At 38.3% G+C, this 25,440-nt stretch overlaps 1 protein-coding gene and 1 pseudogene across 4 annotated transcripts in view; both read right to left on the bottom strand.

Annotated features, from left to right (window-relative positions):
- Positions 1-25,440, bottom strand: part of OPHN1 (oligophrenin 1) — a 365,836-nt gene that overhangs the window by 38,817 nt on the left and 301,579 nt on the right. For all 4 annotated transcript variants that reach the window (XR_002519579.2, XM_021932859.2, XM_021932860.2 and 1 more), the window contains exon 19: positions 14,243-14,402. Coding sequence is in view for 3 of the 4 variants with exons in the window: in XM_021932859.2 (XP_021788551.1) it covers positions 14,243-14,402 (160 nt within the window). In the remaining variant the exon portion in view is untranslated. The remainder of the gene's footprint in view (positions 1-14,242; positions 14,403-25,440) is intronic.
- LOC116272215 lies at positions 19,380-19,469 on the bottom strand (annotated as a pseudogene).

Here is a 25,440-nt window from a genome sequence, read left to right as displayed (position 1 = left end):
ATGACATCTAGATTGGTGAATGCTTTCCAGAAAGTTTTAAATTTACTTTGCCCAGATTCATCAGAGGAATCACTATCTATGGGATCTAAAGCTTGATGAAATCTATTTCTTAAATAATAGGACTTGAAAGTTGAATTTATTCCTTGATTCATGGGCTGCAGAATGGATGTTGTATTAGTAGGCATGGAAACAACATTCATTAATCTCCTTGCACATCTCCATCAGAGCTGCTGGGTGATTAGTACATTGTTAGTGGGCAGTGATATTTTGAAGGAGAGTTTTTCTTTTGAGCAGTAGGTCTCAAGAGTGGGCTTAAAATATTCAGTAAAACATGCTGTAGACAGATGTATTGTCATTCAGGCTTTGTTGTTCCATACATGGAGCATGGGCAGAGTAGATTTTGCATAATCCTTAAGGGCCCTAGGATTTACAGAATGGTCAATTGGCCTTGGCTTCATCAGCTGCATTAGCCCTTAATGAAAAGAGTCCTGTGTAACTTTGAACCCAGGAATTGACTTCGTTGCAGCTATGAAAGTTCTACATGGCATCTTCTTCCAATAGAAGGCTATTTCATGTACATTGAAAATGTGTTTTTTAGTGTTGCCACCTTCATCAATGATCTTAGCTGCATTTTCTGGATAACTTGGTACAGCTTTTACATCAGCACTTGTCGCTTCACCTTGCACTTTTATGTCATGGAACTGCTTTATTTCCTTAAACGTCATGAACCAACCTCTGCTAGTCTCAAACTTTTCTTTTGCAGCTTCCTTACTTCCTCAGCCATCACAGAATTGAAGAGTTACAGCCTTCCTGTGGATTAGGCTTTGGCTTAAGGGAATGTTGTGGCTGGTTTGATTTTCTACCCAGACCACTAAAAGTGTCTCCCTATGAGCAATAAGGCTATTTTGGTTTCTTATCATTTGTGTGTTCACTGGAGTAGCACTTTTAATTTTCTTCAAGAATTTTTCCTTTGTATTTACAACTTAGCTAACTGTCTGGCACAAGAGGCCTAGCTTTCAGCCTATCTCAGCTTTCAACATGCCTTCCTCACTAAGCTTAATCATTTCTAGCTTTTGAGTTAACATGAGAGACATGCAACTCCTACTTTCACTTGCATACTTAGAGGCCTTTGTTGGGTTTTTAATTGGTCTAATTCCAATATTGTTGTGTCTCAGGAAATAGGGAAGCATGAGAGGGAGAGGGATGAGGAGCGGCTGGTCGGCAGAGCAGTCAGAACATACAACATTTATTCATTAAGTTTGCTATCTTGTCTGGGTGTAGTTCATGGAGCCACAAAACAATTACATATCACCACAACAGATGTAAGAAGGAAAAAAACGTTTGAAATACTGCAAGAATTATCCTAATGTGACACAGAGACAAGAAGTGAGCCCATGTTGTTGGACAAATGGCTCTGATAGACTTGCTCGAAACAGGACTGCCACCAACATTCAAATTGTTTTTAAAAATGCAGTATTTGCAAAGGGCAATAAAGTAAAGCACAATAAAGCAAGGTATACCTGATGTAAAGAACCTAGCCTGGAACATACTGAGCACTCAATAAGTGGTAGTTATTGCAATTATTATGAACCCTAAAAAGAACTTAAACCTATGTTTCCTTAAAGACAGAGAAAACGCAAGACACACAAAGAAGTGGGGAGAGGGGAGGGAGAGAGGGGAGTGGGAGGAAGGGAGGGAGAGAGAGAGAAAGAGGGGGACAGGGAGAGGGAAAGGAGATTGATAGAGAAAGGGAGAGAGGAACAGAAAAATTTTCAGACTGAAGCAATAGGGAGTGAAGCAGTTATATGCTATGCAAATCAGGTGATATGAACTTAATGGCTCTTCAAGCTCTCTGTCAGATTAAATGATCTTATTTCCCTGCTCCAGTTATAAAAATTATTCACTTCTCATTGAAAAAAAAAAAAACTCTTCCTCACAGGTTGCTCTTCTTCAAGAAGCTACCCAGGTCTCCAGATAGATACAGGGTCACTGACTTCTAGGATTTATAAGGAGAGCTGACAATTCCACTTGGATAGGGTGTTGTCCACATGGCCTGTCTCCTGAAAGTATACTGAAAGGCTCATTGGTAAGGAACTGTTTGAGAGCAGTTTTTCCAATGTGACAGTAGGCAGAACTCAGAGAAGGTGCTTGGTAGGCTTAAAACCACACTCTCTTTAAGTGAGAAAAGTCTAGAAAAGCAAAGGGGAAACTTCCTGTTGTGTGTCTTCTCTAAAATTAAAATGTGGCCTGAATAACCCCTACAGTCATCATGGATTGCAACATCCTTCCCAAAGCTGGCCTACAGATGCAAACATTCGAGCCAAGCTTTAATGTGGAAATATTGGCAATTGCTGTAGTAAGAAGAATCCACTTACCTCTTTTTCTGCTCTGTGGCCCTCCAAAGGCCTCACTTCAAAACTCTATTTTAACAATGAGCATTAACCTGTGTGTTACTGCTATTCCCTCTGGGAAGACAAAAGGAGCAGATTGTCATCCTTGCTCCCAGTCACTCTGGTTTCTTTGCTGTTCAACATGCCAAGCACATTGCTGCCTTGGGCCTTTGTACTAGGTTTTCCCTATTCATGGAATTGCTCTTCCCAGTGATATCTACCATACCTTGTACCCTTACTTTATTCAGTTCTCTGCCTAAATAACACATTAACAGAAGCCTTGTCTGACCATCTTCCATAAAGGAACAACCCACTATCTTGCTTTACTTTTTCTTCAGAGCACTTGCCACCACCTGATGTATTGTTTATAACCAGCAGAACATGAAGACCCACAAGAATTGGCCTTTGTTTTGTTTGTATCCCCAGAGCCTAGAACTTCACCTGTCCATAGTAAGCATTTAGTAAGTATTTATTGAATGAAGGGGTGACATTGGTACCTTAAAAACAGGATTGTAAACTACAGATATAACTAGTGGAATTGGGAAGGGCAACTTGGGGAAAACTCCACAGTTTCTATTAAGAAAGGAGGAAGGAAAGAAAATATGGGCCCAAGATCTCTTAACTCACTGTTGGTAGTCCAATATTAATGAGAAAACTTTCAGAGCTGACAAAGGAGTTAGAATAGGTCCAAGGAAAGAAACCCAGCAAGCTCTACCTAGTGCCCCAGTGGCTTCTTGTGTATCCATGAAAGGACTTATTCTAAGCAGGTTCTGAGAACGGAATAACAACCTACCCTTTTAAAATAGCAGAAATAAGAACAGGCGTGGTGGCTCACGCCTGTAACCCCAGCACTTTGGGAGGCTGAGGCAGGAGGATCACATGAGGTCAGGAGTTCAAGACAAGCCTGGCCAACACGGTGAAACCCCGTCTCTACCAAAAATACAAAAATTAGCTGGGAGTGGTGGTGCACACCCATAATTCTGGCTACTTGGGAGGCTGAGGCAGGAGAATCGCTTAAACCCCGGGAGGTGGAGACTACAGTGAGTTTAGATCACGCCACTGCACTCCAAACTGGGTGGCAGAAGCAGAGACTCTGTCTCAAAACAAACAAACAAACAAATGAACAAATCCTAAAGGAATAGGAAACTCATAGTATATGGGGATTTTCTAAAGGGTCAAATACCAGGTGACACAGGATGCAAAACCAGTTCCTATGCATCTCATGCAATCATTGTGAAAAGGTAGTGACAACAGTAATAGGAGAAGGTGGAAATGGTGGTACTAGCTGCTGACCCAGAAGACTGACTAAAATGGCTTTGATGGAACAAACTTTTTCCAAGTTCAAGCCATAGGTCAGAGTTAGTTTTAATGGTCAACTCTTCTACAATGTTTACTACATGTCAGGCACATGTCTAAGTGTTGTATGTATATTAACTCATTTATCGATTGTTTATAAATTCCTTTCTCTGAACACAAATTCCTTTCTCTGCAAAGACAACTTGGGCTTGAAGGACATGATTGATCAACCAATGCATTAGGGTAACCACAAAATAAATCCCTCTTCCTACCCCTTTCCACAGGATTAAGGGAGGAAAGAATAATTAAAAAGCTGAATGAATGGAAAGTTGAGAAAAATTATCACTAGAACTTGACAGGGTATAGGCCTTCATTTTTCCTCCTCTGGACACTGTAGTGGTTCTTCTGTAGCTGAATAATTAAGTAGGAATTCCTAACTCATAGACAGACTAGATCAAGTCACTGGGGAGAAGACTAGAAAGAGGATGTGAGGCCAAAGGCTTGGCTCGGAATAAAGAATGTGCATTGTCCAAGGCCACCTGATAGTAAGAAGCAGGGCTATGATAGGAACCCAGAAGTGTCTGACTTCAAGGCTAACACTCTTTCTACTATAAACCATAGAAGGAAACATTTTAAGTTTAAAAATAATTCCTTGGGTAGAAACAGTATCAGGCAGAACTTATTTTCCCACCCTCCAAAACTCCAGAAAAAGGACAGACTGATTTGGCTTTATGTGGACTGGTTAAGAACAATTAGGGTTTCATGGTCTTTGATAGTGACTTCAGAAAAATATCCCAGAAGGTGGCCAAAGTAGAGTCTGGGGGCAAACCAGTGCTTATTTGTTTTCTGGGCATATGGTTGGCACTAAGTGCCATTCTAAAGGCCTGGTCTAAGAGAACTCAATATCTGAGGAATATTATTTTGTTCTGATGGGCCTTGGCTGTTGCTTTGGGTTGTAGTCAGGAAGGAGCCCAACTCCTGGAATCCCTCTCCTGAAGACTTCTGGGAACTAAATCTGGATAATTTGCTGGGCTTTGAGACACTGCCAGGCAAGCAATCACCTCCATTGGGAAGAGGGTTAACAAACTGCTTGCCTGAGTTTGGTCACATATTAACCCCCTTACGGATTCTTCTCCGTCATGTCTTTAGGTGTGAAAGAGAAAAGAAATTTAATATAAGATGGTCATTTCCAATTGCCAAAGGCCAAGAGATCCAGACTCATTCTAACCCTTGGAAATCTTGGCAGAAATGAACAACTATCCAGATTCTTTCCAGATGTCGCTTCAGGGCTGCAAATATCAGATTGTACAAAAAAACATTTTGCCTTTCTATAAATCAAAGCTACAAGACTTGGCCCTGATGAATCCCAGCTTTCCAATTGAGTCTCCATTTACACTCTGACTAAGGCTATGTTGAGCTTTCTGGGTTCTGGCTATATTAGCAAAAACCATACTCTTCACTACACTAGAAACAAAGGTGGCAACAGGGTCAAAAATAATGAGCTCTTAGCATTTGGCACAGACCACATTAAACATCAAGTGTGTCACTGAGTTTGCTTAGAGTATGTAGAGAACTTTGAAAGTATCACGTCTGTTGTTACCAAGAGCCAGCTTTTTATAAAAGGGCTGTCACTAAGGCTGTCTTTGGTCTCAGAAACACATCGCCTTTAAGGCCTTTTTAGATGTAACATTCTAGAATCCTGTCTAGTCCTACTCATCCAATATACTTATGGGAAAATCGATGTCCAAAGAGGGGGACGTGACTTGCCCAAGGCCCCAAAGCTAGTAGATGGTAGAACTGAGACTAGAATCCAAGAGTTCTAATGCCCAATCAGGTGTCATTTCCCCTAAAAAACAGTACCTACTGCAGGAAATAGCTGTAGACTTCCACTGATTATATCTAACCAGTCTGTAATCCGTGTTCTAATTGTCTGTCCATTCCCCTTCCCAGTTGTCTCAGGAAAAAAAATACCAAGGGAGAGAGAGAAGATAAAATCAGATCCTATTAAGGATATCTCTGTCTACTCAGCATGGATTGTGAGTTTTCTACTAAGAATGACATGGCAGATTCCAAGTGCAGTTTCTTTTTAGATCAACTTAAGATGCTTTTAGGTTGGGAAATCAAAGAGTTTCTCTATCATTTAATAACCATAAAGAATGGTATAAGGGCTTCTAAGAAAAGCCCCTTTTGACTACAAAGACTTAGTAGATACCAAGGTATTAATAAAAGTATTAGGAGGGAATGCCACTATAAAGACAGAGCTCATCTCCTGTCAATACAGCAAAGGGTTAGTGGTATAGGGCATGGGCAAGTACTAAAATTTAGTGGCCAATGTACTATGTACAAAGTACTTGAAACATTTATCTCATTGACTCCTCCCAGCAACTCTATGAAGTAGGTCTAATTATTAGTATCATTTTTTTTAAATGAGGGAAACAAGGCTCAGGGGGGTAAACTGGCTTGTTTAGATGACCACCCAGCTAGTAAAGGATAAAGTTGAGATGTAGTCCCTGGGCTGTCTAGTTTAAAGCTATTTTTCCATTCTTTCCATTATTCTCACCTCTAAGAATATCTGAAGAGCTTACAGAGGTGGCCTGGACATTTTCAGAGTTCTTGAGAAGAAGTCTTAATCTAAGAAAGTAGCAATGACCCAGCTTCCAGTCTCTAAATCTCAGAGCAAAGAAAAAGTTCGCCCGATCTCTCATTGCTCCTCCATTGATTCCTGTTCTCTCAAATAGGAATTGGCCTATCACCAGACTGCTGAAGCTCAGTCTGCTTTAAGTCTAGCTGCCAAAGTACACCTATTTGGCCCTCTGGCACACTGGCCCCAGTCTTACTGTATTATCTAGACTCTGGTGTTCCAACCTGAGACCTCAGGCCACTCAAAGGAGAACAGCAAAGGAAAAAATATATGATACAAGAAAATCGCTAGCCATTGAGGGGAATGGACAATATGACCTTGGAGATATTTTCAAATTCTCAAAAATCTCTGATTCTATATTCTCCGCCACCCACACACACTAGAGGCCTCCAAAAAGAAAATAAAAACAGATATTTGATTTTGATAGTCCATACAAACCTAACCTCTGTAGACCTCAGTTTACCTGTAAGTAAATACTACATAAAGTTGTGAGAAATCGAGGAGATGCTTTGTGTCAAATGTATAGCACCATGTCTGACACATAGCAAGCTGCCAAAAAATGCTATCATTTTTACTGTGATAATTATTATTACAGCCCCAGCTAGAGACAGAAAAAGGGAAGGAGTGGTATTTTCACCTCATTCTGAATCACTGGCATAATGCTTAGGATGACCAGAATCAAAAGGGGAATCTTTTCTGCTCTCTGAACATGGGGGCAAACCTCAGCTCACAACTACATCCTACATTTATCATCCTATCTCATTGGGTTTGGACATGCTTATTCACCTCAAACAGGGCCTGACTTCACTTCAAAGCTATAAATAACTGGGCATTTGAAGAATGTGTGAAGATCTCCACTTAGCCAAGGTGGAAAATTTGAAGCTACGTTTTCAAAGATTCATTGCAACTAATAAATACATCTGAAATCTCCCAATCTTAGTAATTCTCTGCTCAAAGATATTTTTTCTCCAGGTTACATTTTGATCTTAATATTCATACTTAAAGATATTTTTTCTCCAGATTCAATTGAGAATGTTTGCCAAATTCCAAGCTAAATACATATTAGATTTACATGTACAGACTAATGAAAATATCCTTACATGTACAGATAATAAAAATGTTATTTTCAATAACTTTTAGCTTAACCTTATCATTTCAGAAATTAAATGTGAAGAAGTAGAGTCTTGGCTTAATTAGATTCTCTCTCTTTACACATACGAACACCCCCCACCACCACCAAAGTGTGTGTGTGTGTGTGTGTGTGTGTTTGTGTGTGTGTATAGGTAGGTAGATATAGAGATACATTCTAAAATACAAATGTATAAAATATAAATCTATACAGTAAAATCTATAAAGTATAACTATATATTTACATTTACTTATATTTTAAAATATCTATCTATCTATCTATCTATCTATCTATCTATCTATCTATCTATCTTATTCCAGAAATCAGTTGGAGGGACACATTCATCTGTTCTCTTGCTACCCTCTGGTGGCAGACTGAAATTCACAAGCACCACCTTTTTGAGAAAGGAGAGACAGACCAGGACTGGAAGGGTCTGTTTCCTCTAGGTTGCTAGATGGGTGCCTGAAAAGTATATAAATAAGACCCATTTCTTAACAGGGTCTCTTGTTTGCCTTCTCAAATCCGTTACATTGCTACAACATGGGCTTTTTTCCTGGATTAGGTCTCATTTGGCCATTTGGGAACATAGGCAACACTGGAGTTCCCACAAACTCCACACTGAGAATAACTCTGCTTTCTCCGGCTAGTTTACAGGAAGAACTGCTTTCAACCATCCATGTCTGCAGAAAAGACTATACCATTCAGTCTTCCATTTCCCTGAACCATATATCTTAAGCAGTAAGACTAAAATCCATTTTGACACACATTGATAATAGATTTTCTAATTATCTCAAAAAATAATCAACTATTCTCCCAGAAAACTATACTTAACACAGTGAGGCAAGATCCTTCCTGTATGATTAAAAAGCAGACGCCCACCCACTAAAAAGGAAAGACTGGAAATAAGGAGGGAACTCAAGAGTAGCTAGAACAGCTAAGTCAGCATCAATGATGCAAAGAAAAGCACAGCTCACATCTCAATAAAACAGGTCCCCCTTTCCCCGAGGGGCAGCCATAACCTGACAGACCTAAATTTAAGTCTCAGCTTTGCCACTTACTAGATTCAATGCCTCCATTTCCTAATTTCAGAAATGGAAATACAATCCATCATTCACAGAATTACAAAAAGGACTAAATGAGCTAGAAATACATTGTCCCACACTGATTCCATGTTCACTGAATACAAATCTAAGCCTACGGGGCAGAACCACTGCTTTCTAGCTCTTTGAGAGTGGTCTTGGGAGCAATAAAGGAGGAAAACGGCAGATGCCAGGTTGTGTAGGTGAGAAAATGAGTTTGCAAAACACAAGTTAGACAACTGGTAAAAGTTTGTGGCTGGTATCCGAGTTCTTTTATAAACTGGTTGGGAAGAACTGTGGGGGAGAGAGGATGTTCCAAAGAGTAGACAAGCAGGAATGGAGCTGCAGAAATGCAAACCTGTTACCACTACTGTGGCATGCGAAAAGAGGCTTCACATAAAATGAAAAGCTTGGACCTGAAGGTCTTTAGGGTCCCTTTCCAGTTCTAAAATTCAATGGATCTACCCTACATTTTGTCCCCTTAGGTGAAATAGCTCTGTCCTCAAAACTAAATTGCTAAGATCTGCCTTCAGAGATGACCTCTCTCTTCCCCACTAATTCCTGGCAGCTCCCCAAAACAAAATGTTCAGAAAACAGAAGTCAACCTTCCTCTGTCAGTCCAAATTACCTCTGTGCCTCAAGCCAACAACATCAGGTTCAGGCACCCTGATACATACTGCTAAGTGAGATGGGAAGAAAGAGAACTTCAGAATAATTGGCAATGTTGTTCTCGGGAATCAGTGTAGAGATAGATCTTCTATTATTTACCTATTTTCCAACTTAGAAAAGAAAAAATTTAGAAAAGATCATTCAAGTTGTTAAAAAAAAAATTTAAGAAAGACTTAGTAATAGATTCCTTTAAGCATCAATTCTTCTGATTCACTTACATTGTATTTACAGACCCTGGATGCTCTTAAAAGAGAGACTGAAAGAAAGGAATAACAAAGAAACTTAAAACCAATGTGTTTAAGCCCTTTTCTATTAAAGAGCAAGCGTAAATGGAAAAAAACACATTACTGAAATTATTATATATTTCAACTGAAAAATCATACCCCATTAACTGAACAACTTGGCAGGAACATATAATCCCTGATATGTGTGAAGCGGCATCAGCTCTCACACATATTATCTCTTTTAATCCCACAACCACCCTGTGAGGTTACACCTACATAAGGTCTAGAATTTCTGGAACATTTTCACCCACATATCATTCTGCTATTTTTCAAAAAAGATAACTTGATAAGTATTTAATAAACTGGGATTTCATTTCATATCTCCATGTAAGATGTTTCCTTTGAAATAAATTCATAAATCAGAAAAGATCCTTGGTTACCATGTCTTTGTTTGGAAAACATGGTCAGCGTACATCCCTGGAATCATATAAACGTCAGAACTTCAACTACTTAACACATATTAACAGGTTACAAGGATGTGAAAACCTCACTTAACAGCTGACCACTAGTTAATAGAAATGCCCTCCTAGTATATCCTGGGAATAAGAGATAACTAGCATTTAATTGCTCTTCAAATCATGCCACATAATATGCTTTGGACATAGCAAAATCACACTTTTATGAACTAGAATGGGATTGAGGTCATTTGCCAACCAACACATTTTCTAATAAAATTTAAGTTGGCATTTGCCCCTAAAAAATGCATAGAATAGAAACAAAAAATTATTTTGTTATACTAATGATGAGATGCTGTGTCACTCCTTTATCCACTTATAAATGAATTAGGACATTTAAAATGCAATGAATCATCATATAATGAATGTTCAGAATATGCTTCCAAGGCTCCCTACTGCCTTCAGGATAAAGACCAAACTCCTTAACCAAGCATACAAGACCCATGATCTGACCACCAAATGCTAGGATTAGAAAATTATTTTCTATCAAAAATCTTCGCTATGTGGATGACCCTTCAGCAACTCTTGCCTCAAAGTTCCTTAGCTCTCTCATCTATAATGACCTTCACCTTCACTTACTTCAAGTACCCATTTGCAAGACACATAACAAAGATCTAGAGGTGGTAAAGTATACATTTGAACTGCCTGATTTCAAATTTGAGCTTCAACATTTACTTACTCCATGACCCTGGACAAGTCACTTAACTTCTCTGTACCTTGGTTTCTTCTTATGTGAAATGAGGTGTAAATGTGCTAATATATGTAAAATGCTTTAAATAATTTTTTTCAAATATTAATTAACATCCCTATAAAGGTTTTGTGTGGACATGTTTTCATTTCTTTGGGATAAATGCCCAGCAGTGTAAATGATGGATCCTAAAGAAGTGCATGTTTAGTTTTTAAGAAACTCCTAAACTGTTTTCTAGAGCAGTTGCCAAATTTTATATTCCTACCAGAAGTGTATGAGAGATCCAGTTTTTGTGTACCCTTGTCAGCAGTTGGTATTGTCACTATATATATTTTTAACGTTACCTATTCTAATAGGTGTGTAGAGATCTCTCATCATGGTCTTAATTTATATTTCCCTAATGGCTAGTGATCTTGAACATCTTTTCATATACTTAATTGTCATGCATACTTCATGTTCATGTCTTTTGCCCACTTTCTAATTAGATTGAATTTTTGTGCTGTTGAGCTTTGAGAGTTCTCTGTATAGTCTAGATATTAATCCTTTGTCAGATATGTGGTTTGCAAATATTTTCTCCAAAACTGTAGAAGCTGTTTTCCCATTTTATTAATAGGGTCATTCACAGAGCAAAACTTTTTAATTTTGATGAAGTCAATTTATTGATTTTTTTTTCTTTAATGGATTGTGTTTTTGGTGTTATGTCTCCTCAATAAGTCCTAGGCTCTAACAGTTTTCTATATTATCTTCTAAAAGTTTTATAGTTTTATGATTTATATAAATGTATGATCCTTTTTGAGCTCATTTTTATATAAAATGAGAGGTTGAGGTTGAGGTTCACTTTCATTACCTGAAGAGCTGCAATTGCTCTAATACAATTCATTGAAATGACTACCCTCTCCCCCTTGAAATGTTTTTGTACCTTCATGAAAAATAATCAGGCCATACTCTGTATGGCTATTTGTGGATTCTCTATTCTGTTCTATTTGTTTATGTAAGAAGTAGACAAGAGGACTTATCAAATTACCTCTGCCAATTGTACACTGTCTTGATTATTGAAGCAATACAGTAAGCATTAATATTATTAATACCTACTTCCAGTTTATTCTTTTTCAAAATTGTATTAGCCCTTACAGTTCTTTTCCATTTCTACATACATGTTAGTATTATCTTGTCTTTATCTACAAAACATCTTGCTGGGGTTTTCATATTGATTACTTTAAACTTATAGATTAATTTTTAAAGAATTGACATCTTTACCATGTTGAGTCTTCCACTCCATGAACACAGTATGTATCTCAATTTATCTAGATTTGCTTTGACTTCCTTCATATTCTCCACATTGCAGCCAGAATAAGCCTGTTAAGCCTAAATCAAATCCTGTTATTCCCGTGATCAAAGCCGCCCTTCTATCTTACTCAGGCAGAGCAAATCCAAAATTCTTCCAGTGGATTATAAGGCTCCACTACAGGATCTAGTATGTCCCTCTCCATTATCTCTTCAGGCCCATCTTTTCCTATTTCATCTTTTGCTTAATCCACTCTAGCTAGTCTGGCCTCCTTGTTGTACTGTGAATATGACAGGCACACTTCTGCCTCTGGGATTCTGCACATACCATTTCCTCAGCCTAGAATCCTGTCTCTCTGGATAGGTGAATGAATCATTCCTCTACTCCCTATCAATGTCTGCTGAAAGGTCATCTTCTCTGTGAGGCCCTCCTCATTTCCTTATTTTCTCCTTTCCTATCTGTATTTAAAATTGCAAAACCACTTTCCAACCCCTCCTATTTCCCTTCTCTGCTTTTCTCCTTAATGTTCATTATAATCTAAAATATTACATACTTTACTTCCTTTGAATACTGTTTGTTTACTCTTTTTGAATATAAACTCTATGAAGATGATATCTAGAGTTCCTAAAACAGTACCTGGTATAAAGTGGGTACTCAACACACATTTTTTGGATGAATCAATCGATTTATCAATTTATCACATCTGGGCTCTAGAACAGGGGTCAGCAAATTAGAGCCCACACGCCTGTTTCCCATTTTGTAAACAGAATTTTACTAGAACACATCCACAACCATCTGTTTACATATTGTCTACGGCTGTCTTCTCACTACAACGGCAAAGTTAAGTAGTTGTGACAGAGATCCATGGCCTGCAAAGGCTTAAGTATTTATTATATGGTCCTTTAAGGAAAAGCTTTCTGATCCCTGCTTTAGATTCACATAGTCAACTGCTCGCGAGGCATTGTTCTCTGGATGTCTTTCAGAAATCTCAAATGTGACCTGTCCCAAACTGAACTTTTCTCTATCTCCCTCAAACTTTCCCATTGTGAAATTCTTATATGTATGAAGTAGAGCCCCATTCACCAAGTCAGCCAAGTCAGAAAATCAGGATTCAGAAATCTCCCTCTCCCACATCCTTGGTGACTTCCAGTCACCAAGTCCTGCTGCTTTTGCCTCCCTGTCCTTCTTTACTGAATTATGCTTTTCCCTAGGATGGCACTAGCTGCTATGAAGCTTATACCCCAGTGTACGGCCATCTGTTGCAAGTCTACAAGAATTTGTCAATAAATATTTGTCTTAACCTCATTCTGTGCATCATTTTCTGACTCTACCTTTGTTTTACCTTTTGTACTTCACCTGATTATAATGTATGATGCCTTATATTTTATGTGCAATATAAAATATGCTGCCATATATACTTTTGGAATGAGATGGGTTTCAAATAAGTATAAGTATTGATTTATTTTTAGTTTTGATGGAGTTCAGGACCTGCTATCCCAAAATATGGCACCTTGGCATTTGTGGAAACAGCAGAAGCAAGAAGGTTTCTCTGCCTTCTCCTCTTCTCCCCTGGAGCAGGCCATAAAAGAATTCTCTGACCTTCCTCTAAAGTAGGTCGTTCCAGAGGTACCCTCCCTATAACTGGAGGAAAAGAACATCCCTATCCTCGAAGACACAGAAACACCAAGAAGAATCTGAACAAACAAGCCTTGCTAAGATCCCCCTAAGTTTATTACCATTAGATCATATCCTTCTGTCTTCTAATTACTAATCTTCACAATGATCCATTTCATCAAACTTAGTATAAAAAATGCAAGAGTTTACCCGCTTCTTTGGGTCTTCATTTCTAAAGGCTCTTGTGTCATGTAAAACTTACTAAATAAATTTGTATACTTTTCTCTTGTTAATCAGTCTTTTGTTATAGGGGTCTCAGCCATGAAACTAGCAATGAGTGAGAACATAAATATCTTCTCCCCTACAGTTTCACTGTATATCGACTATTTTTATACTATCATTTTCCTATTTACCCATCTGTCTCCATACTATACATTGTTAACACCTTAAAGGCACAGACAGTGACTTTTTCTTCTTCATTACCCCCAGTATTTAGCATGGTGTCTGAAAGTAATATAGTTATAAGCTTGAGCAATGTTTGCTGAATGAATGAATTTCCCAGGGTAAGAGTTACCATTAAATGTCATTGTGTCATAATGGGATTTCCTTTCATTGTCAATGTGAGCCAAGGAGGAAGACACAGCACTAAAAGGCAGTTGGGGGAAAGTGTCACATGTTTGGAAAAGAGGTAGTGAGAATAGAAAATGCATACCTTGCCAAAGTGCTCGATTAGTATTTCCACCACTATGTTCTGGAATTTGATGTTCATCATGGCGGCCACAGTGTCCTCCTGAGCTCTCATCAGGGTGGGCCCAAAGATCACTCCCATGTTGGAGGGGGTCATAAGATTCTCTTTGCTGTGCTCACACACACTGCCAGAAGAAAAGGGGCAAGATTAACAAAATTTGTTCCAGTATCCCCTTACAAACAAGACTGTGTTAGGTGCTATAGAGGGTAAGAGAAACTAAAAATTAGAAGGAAAGGAGCAGCCTAAAGTATGTATTAGAAGAAAAGATTACAAAGGAAACAATCAGCAAAGAATACAAGATAGTATAAAACTAGGAGTCAAAGTGGTTAGACATAGCTAACCTAGCTAACAGCACTGAAGGAATTAAGAGACAGGCGGGGATATGGAGAGGGACTACAGCTAGCGGGATACTATTTGGAGAGGCAGGAAGGAAGCAAGAGGACATTCCAAGCAAGAGGAACAGCCCACATAAGTATAAAGCATGTACAAAGAACCACAAAGCACATTGAGAGAATGCCTACCAGTCTCTTAAATCAGCCCCTTCCCAACCCCCGTTAGAGAAGCAAAAATCTGAAGGAGCTGAAAGGGATCATTAAGATTTGCACTTGATCATCTTCCTTATTTTACAGATGAAAAAACATAGGCCCAAAGAAGGAAAGGAATTTGCTCGAAGTCACAGTCAATTAGCTGTAGAGTAGAACCTGCAACCCCAGATTTTCTGATCCCTAGTCACTTTCATTGCTTAAATTCCCTTTAGTGGCTTCCTACTTTGGGATCCTTCCATAACTTGAGTAACTTGACCCCTATTTCCAATCCCTACTTACAGCTTAGGCTCTGAAGCTGGGTTTGAATCCCAACACGGCCACTCACCAGCTGCGCAACAGTGAGTTCACTCACTCTAACCTCTCTGAACTTCAGCTTTCCCACCTGGGAAAATAGCACCCACTTCAGAGAGTTGTTGAATAAATAAAGATAAATTGCTTTAGCATGGTACCTGGCACCCTGGGAAGTATCTGTTGTTATTATTACCTCTCCAGGAGCCTTCAGGCACTGCTGACCTCTGACACTCTTGTTATACTAAACTGCTAGGATTAGGGCTGTCTGGTTATACCACATTGTTTCAGACCCCCATACCTCTCTGCTCATGTCATTCTCTCTACCTAGAATATCCCCCTCTCCATACATTCACAAAATGTCTATCTATCCTTGGAGATACACATAACGTTATATCTTCAGGGAGACCAGAGCCCACTGTGCTCATCCTAACTAAAACCACTGGCAAGCAGAGTAAGTTGCAATTTTCTGTTTACTTATCTGCCTCTCCTACTAGGTGATAAACAACTTCCAAGTGTGTGTGCCTGCCACGCAGCAGGTAGTAATGAATTATTTGTAAAGGAATTGAGCTCCCCTAGTGCTCTTCCAAACAGTCCTGGAGGCAGCCAAGTAAAAGGCAAGAATCTCTTTTGGTCAGTTTGGCTGTAGGAACAGCCCAACCACCTACCCGAAACACTCACCCTCCATACCTACCAAGGCTAAGGCCCAGAAGAGAATGGTAGATTCTTAACACTGAGTGGATAATTGAGGTGTACAGAATCCTTAGACAAATCTTAATGTGAAGTCTGTTAAGCCCTAGACAAAGGCTGAGCATCATTCAAATGGAAATGAACAGCGACCATTCATAGCTTTTGATATTGCTGGGCTGGTGATGTGTTCCTTTTAATAGTTTCAGTACCCCTGCAATTAATCTTTATTCTTTAGTGACAGAAGTTTTTTCAGATATTAAAATGGAAAAGTATCTCCATGCTAACATCAAGTGACCCAAAAAGGCTAAACCACAAGGACACTTGTGTATCTCCTATTGTGAGCTTTGAAAGGAACTGATCTGTGTTCAGTGTCCCCGCAGCTCACAGAATCATCACAACTCCAAAAAGCAGAGTATTTTAGTTTTGAAGCCTTGGTTTACCAAGAGGAAAGCACTTGGCAAGGTCATATGGCAAGGCAGAGATTCAAGCCCATATTTGTTGCTCCCCAAGTCTTATAGCCATCCCATTGCATCCTACTGCCTGCCTGTCTAACTTTTCTGGATAAATCAAAACTCTTATGTGGGCGCTTCTAAGCTAAATCCACCTTCTGATTCTCTGTTATGGGAGTTACTTGTCATCCCATTTAGGATACTCTTCCTTCTTGGCCTTCCTACGAGATTTGGAAGTTCACCTATTCTTTGGGGAGATTGCTTTGCATTTAGCATCTCTTTTTATTATATATTTTGAAAACCAGTATGGGGGATAAGTAACATCCCAAATTGTGGGTTAACAAGATGAATGAAATCAAAAACAAGAGTATGTAATGTTATTTGACAGCAAAGGAATCTTGAACTCTCTAGTCTACTGAGGTTGGTTGTAAGAAGTCTCCAGTACAGAATAAAATGATTCTGATTGCATGGTTTAGATTAGAGGTCATAAATTTAAATGTCTAGAGGGGCAAGGCAGGTAACTTACATGAGAGAAATGGGCCTGGTGAGAAGGGGCTGCCACATTTAAACAAGCAGACATTCTCTAGACCACCATTTTCCCACCACTCACTTAGAGACACACCATCAACAGAATTACTTCTAGTTTTAAGAAAGGGAAATTCCCAGGTCACATCTAATGTAACTCTAATATAATATTTGTTAAAACACTTGGGAGTGGTGGGGCCTATGGTAAATTAGAAGCTTGTGCCCATTCCAAAGCAAGAAACCATTACTCAACCCCAACTGATTGCTGCCACATGGGCATGCAGATCCAGTGTGCTAACATCCTCTTTTTTCCTGAAATGTATACTTTGATGTGAACTACCTGGATTTTTTAAATGTTGAAGCCAAATCACTTTTCCCCCAAAACACTGCGGAACAAATAAAATATATTTGTGGTCTGGACCTTGTCAACAGACTGCCAGACTGAGACCTCTGGCAGAATGAGAGGCTATCTATATGAACTTTTAGGTCTGGCTTTAGCATCCAATGAGTCTAAGAACTGTATGCCCTCTGACTCCTAAACAAGGAAGCTACCTTCAATATTTTTAGTTCTTTTACTAAAGTACTGTGTCTCTGGGCCTATCGTTTTCCCTCCTTAGGTATCTGTTCCCTCATCTATAAAATGAAGTTATTAGGTGATCTAAGGGGACTTCCAGCTCTGACAATTAAGTGAATCTCAGAAAGCTGCGCTCTTGAAAATAATTGGGGGCAAAGACAACCACACACTGTATGTCCCCGTTAGAAGAACACAGAACCATCTATTAAGTATGCTTGCCTTTCCCACCCTGTACATACATACATACATGCGCGCGCGCGCGCACACACACACACACACACACACACACACACACACACCCTGGAAACACAAAACTAAAAAGGAAGCAGAAATTTGAACACAGAATAATTGATAATATTATTACATTATTACTCATTTCTTTTTAGATGTGATAATGTTATGTTTATAAAGAGTTCTCATCTTTTCTTTTTCTTTCTTTTTTTTTTTTTCTTTTGAGATGGAGTCTCGCTCTGTTGCCCAGGCTGGAGTGCAGTGGCGTGATCTCGGCTCATTGCAAGCTCCGCCTCCCAAGTTCAAGTAATTCTCCTGCCTCAGCCTCCCAAGTAGTTGGGATTATAGGTGTGCACCGCCACACCTGGCTCATTTTGTATTTTTAGTAGAGATGGGCTTTCACCATGTTGGCCAGGGCTAGTCTAGAACTCCGGACCTCAGGTGATCCACCCACCTCAGCCTCCCAAAGTGCTGGGATTACAGGCATGAGCCACTGCGCCTGGCCTGAGTTCTCATCTTTTCAAGACACAAACTGAAATATTTATGGATGAAATAATATGATGTCTTAGATTTGATTTAAAATAACATGGGAGGAGGGGAAATGGGTGGGGAAATAGATGAAACAAGATTGGCCATGTGTTCATTATAGTTGAAGGAGGGGTGATGGACACATAATGCTTTCCTATACTGTCTCCTCTATTTTCATATGTACTTGAAATCTTGCACAATAAAAAGCTCTTCAAAAGAAAAGGCAATAGTGCAGGGGAGAGTGAATCAGTGTCACAAGCAAACAAGTCCCTCTCCCCAAGGATGGTGCCTTTTTTTAAGGGCTGACAGCTTTGGCTTCCTCCACTGGTATTATATTATCTGTCATTTACTTTAAATACTTGAACAAAGTCCATACGATGTCATGAATTTCATCAGTCATGAGTTACAAGCACAACATTATTTATGTACCACTAAGAAAGAAAAGTAATTTCACTGTCATATCATCATGTAATATTTTTGAAGACATTTTAAATAGAAAATAAACTCAACAATGAACATAATTTAACTTAAGTGACTACAATATGAGCAGCTATTACAAGTTCATGCATGTGGAGGCCATGATAATTACATCAGAACTGCTGCCTGACAAGTGTAATTTTAAGAAACCATTGATTTTCAGATGTGTATAGAATTCAGATTACAATTTGAGAAAAAGTATTATTAGAACTGATGAAATTTGGTTTATGTGCTTATTAGTTTTCATGCACAATCTAAAACATATTAATTATGATGGTAGTATTCTAATTGTGAATACATGCATGCTCTAGGGGTGATTAATGAGTATTTAAAAGACTCAGGTAAAAGCCAGAGGAGCTCCTGTAAGTTTCAGCTAACCTTATCTCCAACCAACACCAAAGGCTTTGTTAATGAGCATAACATAAGGTAAAAACGAATTACCATTGCCTAGATGTATTAAAGACATATGGACTGGCTGAAAATATTGCACAGACACTGCCAGCCTTGCATTGACAGGGTAGAAAAATATAGCAATGCTTAATATTAACATCAGTAAGGTGAATCAGCCAATCTTATGCATCTTCAGATATGATGCAGCATATGGTATACAACATCACCTATGATCTGTTCCAACCAACAAATAGTTAACTTGAATCCATCTAGCCTTTAGATAGAACCTATACTTTACAAAAAATACAAGAAGTAGAGGAATTCGCTGAAATATATGACAAAGAAGAAAGCAGACAAAACTAGGAAGTAACATTCTACAGGACAATTGGTCTTCTCTTGTTGGTAAAACAGTATCATAAAAAAAGGCACTGTGCAGGGGCCATGCTAGTCTTCTCTGTATTGTTCCAATTTTAGTATATGCACTGCTGAAACACTCTTCAGCAAATGCAAAAGAATGGAAATCATAATAGTCTCCCAGACCACAGTGCAATCAAATTAGAACTCAGGATTAACAAACTCACTCAAAACCACACAACTACATGGAAACTGAACAGCCTGTTCCTGAATGACTACTGGGTAAATAACAAAATTAAGGCAGAAATAATTAAGTTCTTTGAAATCAATGAGAACAAAGACACAACATTCCAGAATATCTGGGACACAGCTAAAGCAGTATTTATGGGGAAATTTATAGCATCAAATGTCCACAGGAGAAAGCGGGAAAGATGTAAAATGGACACACTAACATCACAATTAAAAGAACTAGAGAAGCAAGAGCAAACACATTGAAAAGCTAGCAGAACACAAGAAATAACTAAGAGCAGAGCAGAACTGAAAAAGATAGAGACACGAAAAACACATTTAAAAAAAAATCAATGAATCCAGGAGCTGGTTTTTGAAAAGATTAAACAGATAGACCACTAGCCAGACTAATAAAGAAGAAAAGAGAGAAAAATCAAATAGACACAATAAAAAATGATAAAGGGGATATCACCACTGATACCACAGAAATACAAACTACCATCAGAATACTATAAACACCTCTACGCAAATAAACTAGAAAATCTAGAAGACATGGATAAATTCCTAGACATCTATACCCTCCCAAGACTAAACCAGGAAGAAGTTGAATCCCTGAATAGACCAATAACAAGTTCTGAAATTGAGGCAGAAATTGATAGCCTATCAACCAAAAAAAGCCCAGGACCAGATGGATTCACAGTCAAATTGTACCAGAGGTACAAAGAGGAGCTGGTACCATTCCTTCCAAAACTATTCCGAACAACAGAAAAAGAGGGAATCCTCCCTAACTCATTTTATGAGGCCAGAATCATCCTGATAACCAAAACCTGGCAGAAGACACAACAACAACAAAAAATTTCCAGCCGATATCTCTGATGAACATCGATGTGAAAATCCTCAATAAAATACTGTCAAATCAAATCCTGCAGCACATCAAAAAGCTTATCCACCACGATCAAGTTGGCTTCATCCCTGGGATGCAAGGGTGGTTCAACATATGCAAATCAATAAATGTAATCCATCACATAAACAGAACCAATGACAAAAACCACATAATTATCTCAATAGATGCAGAAAAGGCCTTCGATAAAATTGAACACCCCTTCATGCTAAAAACTCTCAATAAAGTAAGTGTCGATAGAACATATCTCAAAATAATAAGAGCTATTTATGACAATAAATCCACAGGCAATATCATAGTGAATGGGCAAAAGCTGGAAGCATTCTTTTTGAAAACAGGCACAAGACAAGCACGCCTTCTCTCACCACTCCTATTCAACACAGTATTGGAAGTTCTGTCCAGGGAAATCGGGAAAGAGAAACATAAACAGAACGAATGACAAAAACCACATGATTATCTCAATAGATGTAGAAAAAGTTTTTGATAAAATTCAACACCCTTTCATGCTAAAAACTCTCAATAAACTAGGTATCAATGGAACGTATCTCAAAATAATAAGAGCTATTAATTATTAACCCACAGGCAATATCATACTGAATGGGCAAAAGCTGGAAGCATTCCCTTTGAAAATCAGCACAAGACAAGGATGCCCTCTCTCACCACTCTTATTCAACATGGTATTGGAAGTTCTGGCCAGGGCAATCAGGCAAGAGAAAGAAATAAAGGGTATTCAAATAGGAAGAGAGGAAGTCAAATTGTCTCTGTTTGAATATGACATGATTGTATATTTAGAAAACCCCATCATCTCAGCCAAAAATCTCCATAAGCTGATAAGCAAATTCAGCAAAGTCTCAGAATACAAAATCAATGTGCAAAATTCACAAGCATTCCTATACACCAATAATAGACAGAAAGTCAAATCATGAGTGAACTCCCATTCACAACTGCTACAAAGAGAATAAAATACCTAGGAATACAACATGCAAGGGACATGAAGGGCCTCTTCAAGGAGAACTACAAACTACCACTCAAGGAAATAAGAGGGGACACAAACAAATGGAAAAACATTCCATCCTCATGGATAGGAAGAATCAATGTCGTGAAAATGGCCTTACTGCCCAAAGTAATTCATAGATTCAATGCTATGCCCATCAAGCTACTATTGACTTTATTCACATAATTAGAAAAAACTACTTTAAATTTCATGTGGAACCAAAAAAGAGCCCATATAGCAAAGATAATCCTAAGCAAAAGAACAAAGCTGGAGGCGTCATGCTACCTGACATCAAACTATACTACAAGGCTACAGTAAGCAAAATAGCATGGTCCTGGTACCAACACAGATATATAGACCAATGGAACAGAACAGAGGCCTCAGAAATAACACCACACATCAACAACCATCTAATCTTTGACAAACCTGCCAAAAACAAGCAATGGGGAAAGGATTCCCTATGTAATAAATAGTGTTGGGAAAACTGGTTTGCCATATGCAGAAAACTGAAACTGGACCCCTTCCTTAGACCTTATAGTTAACACAAGGTGGATTAAAGACTTAAATATAAGACCTAAAACCATAAAAACCCCAGGTAAAAACATAAGCAACATCATTCAGGGCATAGGCATGGTCAAAGATTTCATGACTAAAACACCAAAAGCAATGGCAACAAAAGCCAAAATTGACAAATGGGATCTAATTAAACTAAAGAGATTCTGCAAGCAAAAGAAACTATCATCAGAGTGAACAGGCAACCTACAGAATAGGAGAGAATTTTTGCAATCTATCCATATGATAAAGGGCTAATATCCAGAATCTACAAGGAACTTAAACAAATTTACAAGAAAAAAAAACCCCATCAAAAAGTGGGCAAGGGATATGAACAGACACTTTTTAAAGAAGACATTTATGCAGCCAACCAATATATGAAAGAAAGCTCATCACCACTGGTCAATAGAGAAATGCAAATCAAAACTGCAATGAGATACTATCTCATGCCAGTTAGAATGGCAATCATTAAAAAGTCAGAAAACAACAGATGCTGGAGAGGATGTGGAGAAATACGAATGCTTTTACTCTGTTGGTGGGAGTGTAAATTAGTTCAACCATCGTTGAAGACAGTGTGGCAATTCCTCAAGGATCTAGTACCTGAAATACCATTTGACCTAGTAATCCCATTACTGGGTACATACCCAAAAGATTATACATCATTCTACTATAAAGGCACATGCACACGTATGTTTATTGTGGCACTATTCACAATAGTAAAGATTTGGAACCAACACAAATACCCATCAATGACAGACTGGATAAAGAAAATGTGGCACATATACACCATGGAATACTATGCAGCCATAAAAAAGGATGAGATCATGTCCTTTGCAGGGATGTGGATGAAGCTGGAAGCCGTCATTCTCAGCAAACTAACAAAGGAACAGAAAACCAAACATCACATGTTCTCACTCATAAGTGGGAGTTGAACAATGAGAACACATGGACACAGGGAGGGGAACATCACACACTGGCGCCTGTTGGGGGTGGGGGGCTAGGGGAGGGACACCATTAGGGGAAATACCTAATGTAGATGATGGGTTGATGGGTGCAGCAAACCACCATGGCACGGGTATACCTATGTAACAAACCTGCACGCTCTGCACATGTATCCCAGAACTTAAAGTATAATAATAATAACAATAAATAAAAAGAAACAAGCTCTGTGCTAGATTAAAAATACAAAAAAGACATAAATAAAATGTGTTCCTATATTGAATATCAGATTGGACAAAAATCTATAAAAGGCCTCTTTTGGGTCAAGTGGGAAAATGTTAATATGGTCTGGAAAAGTCAAAATTTTTAAAATGGAAAAAGCAGACTAAAGAACAACATAATCTCATTTTGGTAAAAAAAAATGCAAACATGTATATGTATACAAAAATGCATACACACATACACATACACACACAAAGAGAGGGAGAAAAAGAGGGAGAGAGAGAAGAAAGAAAGAGACAGAGAAAGAGAGAGAGATTCTAAAGAACCTGAACTATATTAATAGTAACGATTATTGAATGTTGGGAATAGAAAGCTTTTCCTTTGTTTTTTTTTTTGTTTGTTTGTTTGGTTTTTTTTTGCTTTTTAAATATTTTGTAATTTATACAGTGTACAGTATTGCATCAAGAGAAGTATTATTACAAAAGTAAATAGAATCTAGTAAGCCTAATAACCCATACCCTTCAGAATGGTAGCCCAGGCCTAAGGTTACAAAGGGGTACTAGATGGTAGGATTTTATTGCCTGACTCCAATCTTATCTGCCTCCAGTGAACCTTTCATCCAAGATGTTGTCAGGGCATCTGAAAGGACAGAGAGCTGGGACTTCATTTGAGTTTGCAGAACAGGTTGTTCAAGTCTTTTTTCGTCTGCCTGCTGATAAATAGCTATAAGAATGGCAGAATTAAGCCTGGAGCTTGCTTCCATTGTAATATTCCACTGGCAGTAAGATTGCCAGGGAAGTGACCTTAGAGTTCTCTTATTTCTGACTAATAGAAGCTCCAGATACTAACCAAAAAGAACTGGATAATTGAGAACCTCAAATTGGCTGAGGTCAGTTTGGGTCTGCCTGTTATTAGCCTGGAAAACAGGCTGGCAGTGGAAACACAGTAAAAAGGCATAGATGTACTCATCATATAGATGATGAAAGCAGCAGTCGGCAGGCAGGATAATTATGTGCATTTTAAAAACACATGAATTTTCTTCTTCTGTGCAAATTTCTCTATTGAAACTAAGCGTATTTTTTATTTACATTTCCCTACAATTTTCATTATAAACATTTTCAAACATACAAAAAAGGTGAAAGAGTGGTACCAGGAGGACACATACTGTCTATACCTAGACTCAAAAATTAACATATTTCCACATTTGCTTTTACTCTGTCTATATTTTTTCTTAATCCTCTGAAAGTAAATTGCTTCAACCCTAAATACTTCAGCATTCATCATCAAAGAATAAGCACATTTTTCTACAAAACCACAATAACATGTTAGCATCTAGAAAATGTACAATAATTCTATATCATCTAATATCTAGTCCATATTCAAATTTTCTCAAATGTTATGGGGGAAAAAAGTCTTTTATAGCTGCCCTTTTCAAATCTGGATCCAATCAAAGCTCTTACACTGCATTTGTTTGTTTATTTAGTCTCTTAATGTACAACAGTACCTCTACCACTTTTTTCCACAACATTGACTTTTTGAAAAGTCCAAGCCTTTTCAAAAGCTTTATAGACTGTCAAATACTCTGTGTTTTTCTATACTTTTTATTTCCTGCAAACTGGAAAGAATTAATATGATTCAAGCTACATATTTTTGGCAAAAATATTTCACAGTTTATGTATTATAATTTTTATTATATCTACTTAGGAGGTACATAAGTGGTTTGTTCCATTATTTACCATGGCACAACCTCAGCTCACTGCAACCTCTGCCTCTCAGGTTCAAGTGATTCTTCCACCTCAGCCTCCAGAGTAGCTGGGATTACAGGCACCCACCATCATGTTCGGCTAATTTTTGTAATTTTGTAGAGACGGAGTTTCACCATGTTGGTCAGGCTGGTCTCGAACTTGTCACCTCAGGTGATCCACCCGCCTCAGCCTCCCAAAGAACTAGGATTACAGGCCTGAGCCACCGCGCTTGGCCTGTTCCATTATTACTGATGCTAACTTTGATCGATTACTTAAGGTGGTGTCTGCCAGACAGGTTCATTGTAAAGATACATTGTTTTTTATTTGTGATTAGTAAGTAACTTGTCAGTAATACATAGGAATAATGTGAACATCCTATTCCTCAATACTCTTTTACCCAACAGTTTTGATTCATGTCTAAAACAGACCACTTAGATAGCAAACTAATGATTTTTCTAATTCTGTCATTCGTCCTATGTTTATTAGCTGGTATTCTTTCTGCAATAAAGAGCTTTCCTTCCTCTACCTAC

Source organism: Papio anubis, chromosome X, assembly GCF_008728515.1.
Source record: "Papio anubis isolate 15944 chromosome X, Panubis1.0, whole genome shotgun sequence".
NCBI lineage: Eukaryota > Metazoa > Chordata > Mammalia > Primates > Cercopithecidae > Papio > Papio anubis.
This window is presented reverse-complemented; position numbering and strand designations above follow the sequence as displayed.